Source organism: the organism of the source record quoted next, unplaced genomic scaffold (genome assembly GCF_019419815.1).
Source record: "Pyrus x bretschneideri cultivar Hongxiangsu unplaced genomic scaffold, Pyrus_bretschneideri_v1 Contig13, whole genome shotgun sequence".
NCBI classification, from domain to species: Eukaryota; Viridiplantae; Streptophyta; class Magnoliopsida; order Rosales; family Rosaceae; genus Pyrus; species Pyrus x bretschneideri.
The window spans coordinates 4,092,034-4,104,909 of record NW_025999424.1 but is presented as its reverse complement, the minus strand read 5'-3'; the positions used below and the strand labels follow the sequence as shown (position 1 = coordinate 4,104,909).

Here is a 12,876-nt window from a genome sequence, read left to right as displayed (position 1 = left end):
TGATAATATTAAACAAGACCTACTTCATTGATAGTTAAAAACAAACAAAATTTCAAAGTTTCTGTGCATAAGCACTTGTACAAAATTATGCGTGGACCACTAAAACAACGAAAGAAACACGAAAAAAAAGACGTTGATCAGTTTACATCTTCAAGACCTTCTTCATGGTGTTGAAGAAACGAGGATATCTTTGCCCAATTTGTCATTGATAGTACAAAGAGATGCAAGGGATTTCGAACTTGCGTGCAAAGGATGGCACACTAGACGATCATAGCCAACTGGCGTAATCCACATGTTCGCTACTGAAATACTACTTAGCACCTCTTTTAATTGAAAACATGTGCCTCATCTTCGTCGCCTTCACCATCATCACCGTCGTCATCCTCATCATCATCATCTCTGCTTGCCTCTGCATATTCTTCGAGTGAGGCAGAGGGGAACAGGTCCCCTGCTTTGTCTTCTTTCTCGCTTGCAGCTTTCGCTACACCCGCAGATTTTCCAGCATTCATCTGTTACAGTACAATCCGAGATCACAAATTATGCAACTTTTGATTCACAATCCAATACAAAAACAAACAAATGTGTTCGAATTCGAGAACATACCGCACGCAATAGACTCCTCCTATCTCTTTCTCTTGCATTTTTGATCGCCTGTGCATTACAATTTTCACGAAACAAAACAAACCCATCAATTTTCGTCAATTTCCGAATCGAAAACCAGTTAAAAACTGTAAACTTAACAAAAAACAACGTTAAAAAACCAAACCTCTTGAAGCTTCTTCTGCTCAGACTCCACTTCCGCAAGGTCTTTTCCGACAATTTGCTCGACACGACAGCAACACTTCGCACAAACACGTTGCTCCTTAGCACAAGCAGCACAGAGCTTATGGTGGGACTGGCGGACTGCGCGTTTGGTACAACGTTGGCACTTGGCGGGCTCCGTCAGGGTCTTGTACTTTCCGTAACGGCGCTTCCACTCGATCTGTTCCTTGCAGCGCTGGCAGACCCCCGTTATCTCCGACAGCGGCCGGAACCGGCCTCCGACCTCGGTTTCGTTGATTTTGACGCCGAGGTTTGGCTTCCATGCGAATTTGTTTTGGTGCCGACCGCCGTTCATCATGGTTCCTTACGATTTTCAAAGATTAAAACTTTTGCGTTTTCTGTGACACCAGGGTAAAAGAAAGTCTAGGGTTTTAGGGGAAGACAGACAGAGATGACTAACCCGATTTGAAATTTGGGTCATTTCTGACCCGTGTTTGATTTGGATGTGGGTTGTTTGGAATCTGATTGGGCTTTTGATTGGGTTGATTTGCTATGGTCCATTTAGCCCTATGGGAATGTGGATACCAACTAGCCTACAGGGTTTGAGAAAGGTGTGAGAGGTTCATTTGACAATTGGGGTTTGGGTTGGAACTGCGTACGACTGTCAAGATCATTACTTCTTTCGTACTGTGTTGGAATTTGAAACTTATTCGACAATATATTTTTTGACTTAGGACCGTTATAGTTATGGTCGCTTCTTAGTTTTAATTGCCAGCTCCCATGTCATTAGGTCACTAGCTTCCTTGACCTTCCGACACAGGACATGCATTAGCCCCCATACATGGTTTACGATTTGTGGATTTCATACAATATAAAGTAAAGTTCAAGTTATTCAATATTAATTACAAAACACTTATGTTGATCAGCAATATGTTATAAATTAGGAAATGAGAAATGACACAATTTAGAAACATGACCTATGATTACCGTGGCATTTTTTGTAATACTATTGAAAGGAACAGATTGTGATCAATAACAAGGTAATTAATTGATTGGTCAAACAAGTGGCGGATTGCTTGGTAGATAGAGCGTTTCTTTTGAACTCACTATTTTTTGAGTTTAAATTTTCTCCGATCCCCAAAGTTAGAAAAATTCGGTGCATATTATCCTCTCGTTTGTCAAAAAAAAAAGATTTATCCGTAACTAAGTATTTCTCTTTGGTTTATACCTAGGTTAGTAAAGGAAATTACCTATGATTACAATGCTTCATTAATACATTGATTGGTTGAGATAAATCTCTAATTCAACCACCAATATGAGGGGGTTATCTATGCAGCAATATCGTAAGTTACGATTTGGACACTGGAAGATGTCAGACGTCCTGGCACATGCACTGAAATTATAGCCCAATTCATTAGACCGGAGCTCGAAGCCTTGTTCGATAAAACTCCTAACGAGTTTGACTGCTTCGAAGGTGTGCTTCAACTCTCCGTTGCCTGAATTTTTGTTCAAAGAAATCGGGGACAACATACCTGCCGAGATGCTCAAGGAAAATTTCCGAACTGATGGTGCACATCCTCCGATTCCCAATGCCTGAAGTGATTACAGATTGGTTTGGAGTTGTGATGCTTTAAAAAAAAAAAAAAAAAGCTTATTAAAAAATTTAGAACATCAAATGTGAAAAGCATAGAAACGCAGAAGCAGAGTCTACCATACTTCTAAGAAAACGTTTATTTATTTATTTTTTAAAGCATGGTGATTAGTTTTAGTCATTTAATATGCTCATAGCAATTTTATACAAAAGTTTAGCAGACACTATTTTTTTAGTTAAAAGTACTTTTACAAAACAAGTTTACCAGACACTCTAACAACTTTATTTTCCACTTATTTCGCTTAATGGTCATTTGTCTCTGAACACTACTCAAAATGGATATGGAAAGTATATTTTCCACTTCTTTCGTTTAATTATGTATGCTAATGTGTTTTGAGAGTAGATTCATGTATTAAAATGTTTCAAATTCATAAATAATGGTTCATATAGTTGTATAAGGGTGGTGCGAAAACCTCTGTTAATTTTTATATTTTTATTTTTTTCAAGTTATTCGACTCAACCGTTAAGGAAAAATGAGATGGAGTGTGTATGGATAGCATCACCCAATATATATTATGCATCCCATTCATGAATCGCATAATTATCACTAATTTTTAACTAGTAGAAGTTTAACCATAAATTTTAGTAAAACGCCAGTCTTCTTGTAACTTGTTGGTTTTATATCACTTCCATTTCAAAACAGATGAACATAAGAAATTCTATGAAGACAATGTGCTTTTTGGTTATATACATTATACACCAGTCAACATAAACTTAGCTAGGCAGAAGCTCGATGCCTCAACTGATTGAGGATATCCCCTAATATTATTGTAGCCAAACTATATTATATTAGGATGGTCGAGTATATTAAGTATTAATTTGTTCAAATGCCTTATAAGAATAGGGTATGTCAGTCGTCTATGTGCACTTAAAATCAATCGTCTGTATACACTTAAAATCAATAATACATGTAACTTGCAAAATGCATAAATGCTAACAAAAATCTGTGTGCGTATTATCATCATCGTACCTCAAAAATCATATTGTAAAGACACATGCTTGTTAAAATGACGTATACCAACTCATACCTGGATACCATTTGATGGGTTGGTTGTTACTTGTTGGTGGTGAGACTTTTCAACCTAGCATTTTCCATAAGACAATATAACAAGTTAACAACGCAATCTCTACTTGTTTGGAAAAGTATACAAGCAAATCACTATGGATGAAGACTAGTGGCAAAGACTATGGATTTTTTGTCTACTACCCTTTGTATCAAGTCTATTAACTCTACTCTTGATGATTGAGACGTGCAGCCAAATATTTGACATTCAAATCTATAGCTGGTATTGTTTGTCTGGAGTGCGCTGCATCTTTCTGGATGATGAACTCGCCTTTAAAGTCTTTGATTCATCATGTTTGAAAAAGACTTATATGAAATGAATTCAATATAATTGTGGCGTACTGAACCACTATTACAAAGTCATATTAGAAAAAGTTTCGCACATGATCGGATGTTAGTTAGTGGCTTGAGAAGTCATTGTGCCAATAGATTTTTCAATATCAATGGCATAACCCAGTATACCAAGTGTTATAATACAATTAGTTAATCTTAGAAAAAAAAAATAATCAATTATGTTGTCACTTGACATACCAGTCATATATTCCCAAACACACTAAAAATTATCTCCTTTCTGATGAATCAACGACGAACTCCTCCATGAAATCATGTCCCACTACTATTGTTTTGCCCTAGATTTTCAATAATTGAGCATGCAGACAATAACGTAACAACCCAGAGTAGAGGTTTAATGATAACCCTACACGTGACCGGAGACTCACCCTCTGTCTACACTCTGATCGATGAAATCACCCTTCAGTGTGGCTTTCCGGCAGCCAAGTCAGCATAAACCTTTTATATGTCAATCTTTACGTGCACTTAAAATCAATGCTACATGTAAATCGGAAAATGCATTAATGCTAACAAAAATCTTTGTGCATAATATCATCATCTTACCACAAAAATCACATTGTAAAGACACATGATTGTTAAAATGACGGTTTTTTTAATTTTTTTTAATTTTTTTTTGTAGAGACGGATTAGGCGAGATTAGCTATTCGTCAATAGTCGCGTGAGAGGCACCAACCCTCTCCCAAAAGAGAAATGATCGTTGCATCCAGAAACCCCCCGCCCGTCCCCCATCTACAGGATTTTATTAATAATAAGAAGAAAAAAGGAAAAGTAAAACAAACGGGAGGGACTAGGCCAATACCCGCTAAAAACAATTAACGAAAATGATATGGACTAGTTTAAGATTGCTTAGCTTCAGTCACCTGAAATTGATTTCTAATAATTCAGCTGCTCATATTTCATTCCCAAAATCCTCTTCCATAGCAACAATTTGCTCCTCGCTCGAACAAAAAAATGAAAGCCCGACACAGCCACTTGTACATGACGTTTACTAACTCATAGCTGGATACCATTTGACGGGTTGTTTGTAACTTGCTAGTGGTGAGACTTTTCTACGTAGAATTATTCATTAGAGTGTATAACAAGATAACACAATATCTACTTGTTCGGAAAAGTATACAAGCAAACGACCCACCATGCATAAAGACTTGTGGCAAAGACTTTGACTCTTCAAGTCCACTACCACTACCAATAGTTTATAGTCTATTAACGTTGTTGTTGATGATTGAGAATCTTTAATTTAGACCACACATGCATTCAAAGTCTTTGATTCATGAGAGAGACTTAAATGAAACAAATTCAGGGTAATTGTGACGTAATGAACCACTAATACAAAGTTACGTTGAAGAAAATAACAATTCAAGTAAAGAAGTTGATATGAAAAAAATTACTTTTAATTTAACAAATTTTCTTGATGAAATGACCAAAATAATTGACGATGAACAATTTTAAAAACCACTGCTATCAATTTAAAATCTCAAAAAACAATATAAATAATTATGCTAATTTCCGCGATCATTTAACTAAAAAGCTTAATATATAAAGTGGCTGGAGAAGTCACTCCTCCATTAAATTTTGAGAACTTTAACGAAAAGTTCTCGATATTATTTACTTTAACGAAAAATCACATTTTTACACTAAAAAGTCAATATTGATACTATTTACTGTACCTTTTATTTTATTTTTATTGTTAAAATTTAAAATTTTCAAACCTTTTTGAGTGGTTTTCCTTAAATTTTCTCTCATGCCCCACTACTTTTGTTTTGCCCTAGATTTTCAATAATTGTGCATTCAAACAATAATATAACGACTCAGACTCAGAGTAGAGGACAAGACAAGCTGCTTCAATATTCATCAGAAATTTGGTGAAAAAAAAAAAACCTCTGAATTTTCAGACACCCAGTTTTCCAATTACAACGAAACACTTAACCATTAAAGTATTCAAAATCCAGTTAGAAGTTCAATTATAAATGGAATTTTGTTAAGCTTACGACAATAAGCAGCAACAGATTCCCCCGTTTCCAAATTGCAGCAAACACCTTACCATGAAACCCAATCTTTCTCATCTGTTCCTTACCCTGTTTCTGCAAATCATAACCCTACACGTGGCCGGAGACTCACCCTCTGTCTACAAACCGGTCGATGACATCACCCTACAGTGCGGCTTTTCCGGCGACCAAGTCAACCAACAGGACGGACGAACTTGGAGTGGCGATATCAACTCAAAATTCTCCCCCTCCCAAGCAGCTGGCAGCTCATCCGTACTCAAAGCAGCAACCCCGATCTCCTCCTCCAGCCAAGTGCCTTACACCACAGCTCGGCTCTCTCGCTCCGAATTTACGTACACATTTCCACTCACCAGCGGCCAAAAGTTCATCCGCTTGTACTTCTACCCCACTTTCTACGCCGCCGAGTTCGACCGATCTAAATCCCTCTTCTCAGTCGAAGCCGGCGGCTTTACCCTTCTCCGCGACTTCAACGCCTCCGTCACCGCCGACGCTTCCGGGTCGGAGACAGTATCCAGGGAGTTCTGTCTCAACATTGCATCCGAACAGAGCTTGAACATCACGTTCACTTCGAGCAGAGCAAGTCCAGATGCCTATGCCTTCATCAATGGAATCGAAATCGTGTCCATGCCCGACAATCTTTATTACACTCCGCCGCAAAGCGCAGATGGGGCTGTTCTCGTAGGCAGCATAAACCCGCATCCGATCGAAAATAACACCGCCATGGAGATGGTCTACCGGATCAACGTCGGCGGATCTCAGCTCTCGTTCAATCAGGACACTGGAATGTACAGAAACTGGGATGGTATTCAAGTGGAGGACACCTATTTGGACGATTTGAGTAAAAATTTTAGTGTTCTGCCGCAAAACAGTAGTATTGAGCTCGACTTTTCGGAAATTCCGAAGTACTCTGCTCCGGAAGAAGTTTACCGAACCGGTCGGTCGATGGGGTGGAACAAAACCATAAACAAGAGCTATAATCTCACCTGGGGGTTTCCGATAGATTCTATGTTTAATTACTTTATTCGGCTTCATTTTTGTGAGTTCGAAGGAAATGTTACATTGCCCAGGGACCGGCTGTTTCAAATTTTCATCGCCAATCAGACGGCGGAGCAGTTTGCGGATGTAATCACGTGGAGCCAAGGTTATGGGAAGCCGGTGTACAAAGACTACGTCGTTTTCGTGCCTGCAGGCGCCGGAAGTAAAAAGAAAGTTCATCTCTTTCTTGCATTGCAAGCCACCCCAAAAGATTGGTTGACGAAGTACAACGATGCAATCTTGAACGGACTCGAGATCTTCAAGCTCAGTGATTCAAAGAGGAATCTCGCCGGACCAAACCCCGACCCGCCTCTCGAAATAGCTCAGCCAGCGCGCCCCAAAGTTTCCGACAAGAAATCGATTCCTCTGCTTGCCATCATCGCCGGTGTAGTTGCAAGTGTGTTTGTTTTAGCCTCTGTGTTCGGATTTTTGGTTTTCCGGAGAGGAAGAAAAGTCAAGGACTCAAACTCCGGGCAAGGAACAAAGTGGGGTCCATTTTCTTTTTCGACGACCAAGTCAACCAAGACTCGCAGCTCTTCTTTACCGTCCGATTTGTGTCGCTACTTTTCACTGGCGGAGATCAAAGCCGCCACCCAAGACTTCGACAGTGTTTTCATTATTGGCGTCGGCGGTTTCGGACACGTCTACAAAGGAAATGTCAACATGGATGGTGGGTTGCGCCCTGTTGCAATCAAGCGGCTGAAATCGCAGTCGTCGCAGGGAGCTCACGAGTTCAAGACGGAGATCGACATGCTATCCCAGCTCCGCCACGTCCATCTGGTGCCGCTCATCGGGTACTGTATGGACGACGGCGAGATGATCTTGGTGTACGACTACATGGCGCATGGGACCCTCCGCGACCATCTCTACAATACCGGTAATCCGCCTCTACCGTGGGATCAACGGCTACAGATTTGTATCGGGGCGGCGCGTGGGTTGCACTACCTTCACACAGGGGCGAAGTACATGATCATTCATCGAGACGTAAAGAGCACAAATATCTTATTGGATGAGAAATGGGTGGCCAAAGTTTCAGATTTTGGACTTTCGAAAATGGGGTCCGCTACTGTGTCTCAGACCCATATCAGCACGGTGGTGAAGGGTAGTTTCGGATATTTGGATCCTGAATACTATCGCCGTCAACAATTGACGGAGAAGTCTGACGTATATTCATTTGGTGTAGTGTTGTGTGAAGTACTGTGTGCGAGGCCAGCTTTGATTCGTACGGTGGAGAAAAAGCAAATGAGTTTGGCTGAGTGGACTAAAATCTGTCACCAGAATGGGAAACTTGATCAGATCATGGATCCGAGCTTGAGGGGTAAGATTGGAAATGCATGTTTGAAAAAGTACGTTGAGATTGCGGTGAGTTGTATGCATGACAGTGGAATCGAACGACCGTCAATGAATGATGTTGTGTGGGGGCTTGAGTTTGCTCTGCAGCTTCAGCAGAGCATTGGAGGGGATTCAAATTCGAACGATGAAATGGGCAGTGGAGAAGACGTTGAGAGTGTGACTAGGAGCGATGTAGGGTTTATTAGCTGGGAGGAGTCGTCGGACTTAGAGAAGAGCAGGGTGAGCAAGACTAGTAGTGATCATAATTCTACTACTAATGAATCCATTAAAGGAATGTCTGGGACTGTCTTCTCTGAGATCAACGATCCCAATGGAAGGTGATGGTTGATTGAGCAACGTTTTTAATCCGTTAGTGTTAATATATTAAGCTTGGACTTGAACATATAAATTGTATTAATCTGATATGATATATGCTATAATTTGTCAACAGAATTCGTACGTAGTTTTGTTGTTTCTTAAATTATCCGCAATTAAATTTTGAAGTAGTCTAAACAATTAGGTGTTGGTCTTATGGTACTTCTCTTTCAAATGTTGATGGAGAAGTTAGCGAGGTTGTAGTTGAGAAAAACTTGTATTTAACTTAAAAATATTTAAATTTTAATAAATATTGAAAAACCACTAAGCCGACACATATGAAACACATACAAAAAGCAAGTGGCTCTTTACCACAGTAGTAGGGAGTGTTGAGGCCTTGCATGATGACATAGGTTGGAACTCCGTTGATGATTAATCTAACAAAATCCATCGTGTGACCCTAAAAAAAAAAAAAACACACACACACACACACACCCCATACAACAACAATTAATACAATAGCAATTAATCCATCAATTACCACGATTTAGACAAATTGGTAGAATTGTAGGAGAAAAGTGAGTTTTGTGTGGATGTTTGAATAAATACATAGGTATTTATAGAGTTTTTGGTTGAATTTTGAGTTAAATAATTGTTTTTGAATTATTTAGCTATTGAATTTAAATTTGGACTATTAGATTTTTTTTTTATCGTTAAATTTGATCATATTCGATCTCAGTTGTTAGATTCAATGAATTTATAAATATAAAACAAAAATATTAACTAAATTTGCCTCATGTGGCAAGCATGAATTTGGCCACTTGTCATCCAACTTCCCGTCTTCCACTAACACAAGTGGGTTACCCCACTAACCCAAACTCAAGCTGGCCGGAATTTGGCCCATTTTTGGGTTTTGGGTTGGGTTGGGTTTTTTTTGGGGGGGGGGGGGGGGGTGTGTGGTAAGGAGTAGGGGGTGAGAGAGGGAATAAAAACTAAAATTTGAGACTTCCAAGGATTGGAGTTAGGTATGGCAATGGTTATGGTGGGCGGGTAACAACGATTATTTACCCATAACCGTTTACGCTCATACTCGCATAACCGTTTACCCGTTTTGTAATTGCCTAAACGGTTATACCCATATCCATAACTGTTTATAAACGGTTAACCATATTCACAACCGCGTACTCATTTAATCATAACCATTTCATTTATCTGATTATCCCTTTTTTAATCCGTTTATCCTTTTTTTTTTTTTTTTTTTTACCTTTTACCCATCTACATGTTTTTTTGTTTTTTTTGTTTTTAACCTTCAAAAAAAAAAAGTACTTACAACATTTATTCCCGACGTATATGTTATAATACATAACAACAAATTTTTGACTTGAAGAAAACCTTAATTTATACGTCTCGCTGATCATGTCAAACATTTATAAGGTCTACCTTTTTGAATGAACTCTAAATGTTTGATGATGAACCCTTAGGTCGCTTTTAGTGTTTAAAATTAGTATCCATCTCTTTCTTACATGTGCATCGAATCTAAATAATTATTCAATCAAGTTCAATCAGACACCGGACAAACGCAAGCATTCAACAGAATCCGCAGGAAACATACATGATTTTTTCTTACAAATTACCTAATCAAATTAATAACAAACTTGAAGTATTCCTGAATTATTAATTGCTTCTTGACTTGGAGAGAGCTTCCTTGCGTCAAAGTGTCATTTGGCAGAGATATATAGGTAAACGGGTATCTGTTGATATTCAAATAAACGGGTAAACGGATACCATTTTATAACCGCGGTTAATACTCATAACCACCTATTTAAATTTTATGGGTAAACGAGCACATCCATAACCGTTTATTTATCTAAACAGTTACCCATAATTATGACTCTGAATTTTAAATGGGCGGGTAACCGCAGGTATTTTGCCCATCCCTAACTTGGAGTTTGCCTAAGAGCAATTCCACGCCTAAAAAAATTCGCCAGCACCCAGCTTATTTATCCACTCAGAAACAGTAATAGACCCTAATGAACAGTAATAGGCCAAAACATCTCCACCCCTAATGAAAAATAGCCTAGTCAATTTAATTAAAATATTATTATTTTATTATAAAATAATAAAAAATAATAATTTTATTTTTAATTTTAATTTTTGGACTTTAATTGTCATGCCCCAATCCCGACATACGTCCAGAATTGACACGTGACGTCACCAAAAATCCGTATCTATCATATCCCACCTCCGGGATATGGGCAAGCACAACTCAAAAATCAAATCACATAGTTATTTTTCATATACTTTATGGCTGCATCTAACCTCTATGTTAGACTGCCTACGTACTCTAGACAGGGATCAAGCCATTCGTAGTTCATCATGCACAATAATTGACATACAACATAGTCTGATTAAGTCGAAAGGCATAACATTTCTCAATCAATCAATAGAACTTGACACGCATGAAATTACTCGACTCAGGGTTACATAACAAACCCATCTGAAAATCATGATTTCCCCTCCATCAATGTATAGGCCATTATGTCACAACATGATACCGCAATTCACAACAAATATCATTTCAAGGAACCAACGAAGCACAACACCATTCTCTAGCCACATTTATCAACAAGTCTAATCATAACAATAACCATGATATCCAACATAACAATCCCAGATGACGATTAACATTTCCACTTCACCCATCACATGAATCATCACGTTTCCCACATAAAATCGCATTTCATAGTGTGTAACATAGTTAAGAATTAACAAAGTACACTTTATTCTCTAGAAATATTAATCAACTAAAATACTCATGATAATCACTCATATCCAACGTCATTCCGTAATCACATCAATCAATAATGTCAACCATCACATCAACAATAACACATACTACATGTCAAAACGCAAGGCTAGAGCAACACCATTCGGTTGAAGACCAAATCTTTGGAAAATGAGATTTTGGACCACCCAACGGACCAAGGCACCAAAGGGGATTCCGGACCATCACTCAACGGAATCCAAACAGAACTCAGTTCCAATCCACCCAACCGAATTGAACGGAAGTCCAAGAAACATAACAACGGCTCGAAGGAACAAGACATGATTCAAGTTACCCCATTCATGAAATTCAACGAAACGAAGCAATATTGGGCAAAATCCACATCACAATGGGTTATCGGTCATTTACTAGACCTCACATCTCCCAAGCAATTCAATATACGTTTCAATCACATGTCACAACCATTTCCAATACACAAGTCAAATCACATTTCACTTCATCATACTAATCACTATACTTCCAACATTATATTTCAATACATAGCTTGTAACATATCAAGGAATCACGAAGTACAATATTAACATTTAATTACGTTAATTAATCAGTGAGATAACATATTATTTCATGAATTTAATTAAAGAACTCTACATAATTCCCAATTTGGGTTAAGAATAATAACATGGTAATTCTAATTTATTTTCACAATATCTATAGTGGGTAATTCCCATCTACTCGAATTTAGGATTCTAAATCACCTTACGGAATGAACAAGAGCAAGGATTCCGGACCACTCAACGGAACCAAAATATCAAGCGGTTTCTCATAATCTACCCAGACCTGTCATATGTAAAGTCAATGCCAATATTATGGAATTGGTGCACTGGCAATTCAAGCACTCAGATAAGCTAAGAGGCTCGGGTGAGGGACAATAAAATAAGCATGTGATACAATAATAAACCCCGCCATCAATCATAATTTATAAACCTTGAATATAAATCTTTCATAGGAAATCAATACCAAACTTTTGAAAACTCCGAAGGAGGCACCCAGACATCCAAAAGTTCATTTCAAACAACCATAACATCTCACACCCATATTCATATACACACAATGAAAGTAGAATTAGGCGACACTGTTCATCCAAAGCCTACACTTTGCAACCATCTCAAACTAAACTCTATGAACTAGGGTGGATACAATCCCGGACCATCACTCAACAGGATCGCGGAGTAAGAGGGATTCAATACCATCACTCAACGGAACCCAAACCAAGATACGATTCCTGACCATCACTCAACGGAATCGCAGAGTGGAGAATGAAGGATTCCGGACCATCACTCAACGGAATCGCAGAATCCATTGCATAACCACCAATCAATGAAACAACACATGAATCAAGTTACTCCAGTTATAAAGGCTCAACGAAACAAGATATGAAATAATGAGACGAGCATTGACACATGTTTCAAAACAACAAACCCCATGACAATGAGTTAACGGTCCACCACTAGCCCTCACCTCATCAAATCAAGCCAAACATACAAAACAAACCATATTTCCAATATGCACGTCAAAT

The 12,876-nt window shown here is 38.5% G+C and overlaps 2 protein-coding genes across 2 annotated transcripts; one reads left to right on the top strand and one right to left on the bottom strand.

The window, feature by feature from the left end:
• Window positions 1-3: 3 nt before the first annotated feature.
• On the bottom strand, window positions 4-1,186 carry LOC103962748 (uncharacterized protein C9orf85 homolog). The gene is made up of 3 exons (XM_009375517.3): window positions 767-1,186; window positions 604-651; window positions 4-509 (listed from the first exon to the last, which is right to left on the bottom strand). The coding sequence occupies exons 1-3, from the start codon at window positions 1,118-1,120 to the stop codon at window positions 327-329; spliced, it is 585 nt and encodes a 194-aa protein (XP_009373792.2). The 5' UTR covers window positions 1,121-1,186; the 3' UTR covers window positions 4-326.
• A 4,642-nt stretch (window positions 1,187-5,828) lies between these two features.
• Window positions 5,829-8,663, top strand: LOC103962752 (receptor-like protein kinase FERONIA). The gene has a single exon (XM_048579034.1). The coding sequence runs from the start codon at window positions 5,870-5,872 to the stop codon at window positions 8,540-8,542; it is 2,673 nt and encodes an 890-aa protein (XP_048434991.1). The 5' UTR covers window positions 5,829-5,869; the 3' UTR covers window positions 8,543-8,663.
• The last annotated feature ends 4,213 nt before the right edge of the window (window positions 8,664-12,876 follow it).

Bases quoted from the DNA above. Each gene is read 5' to 3' on its own strand.
- LOC103962748 (XM_009375517.3), bottom strand. From the start codon at position 1,120: ATGATGAACGGCGGTCGGCACCAAAACAAATTCGCATGGAAGCCAAAC. The intron at 652-766 runs GTTTGGTTTTTT...TGTAATGCACAG, and splicing joins AGCAGAAGAAGCTTCAAGAG to GCGATCAAAAATGCAAGAGA. The intron at 510-603 runs GTATGTTCTCGA...GTACTGTAACAG, and splicing joins GGAGGAGTCTATTGCGTGCG to ATGAATGCTGGAAAATCTGC.
- LOC103962752 (XM_048579034.1), top strand. From the start codon at position 5,870: ATGAAACCCAATCTTTCTCATCTGTTCCTTACCCTGTTTCTGCAAATC.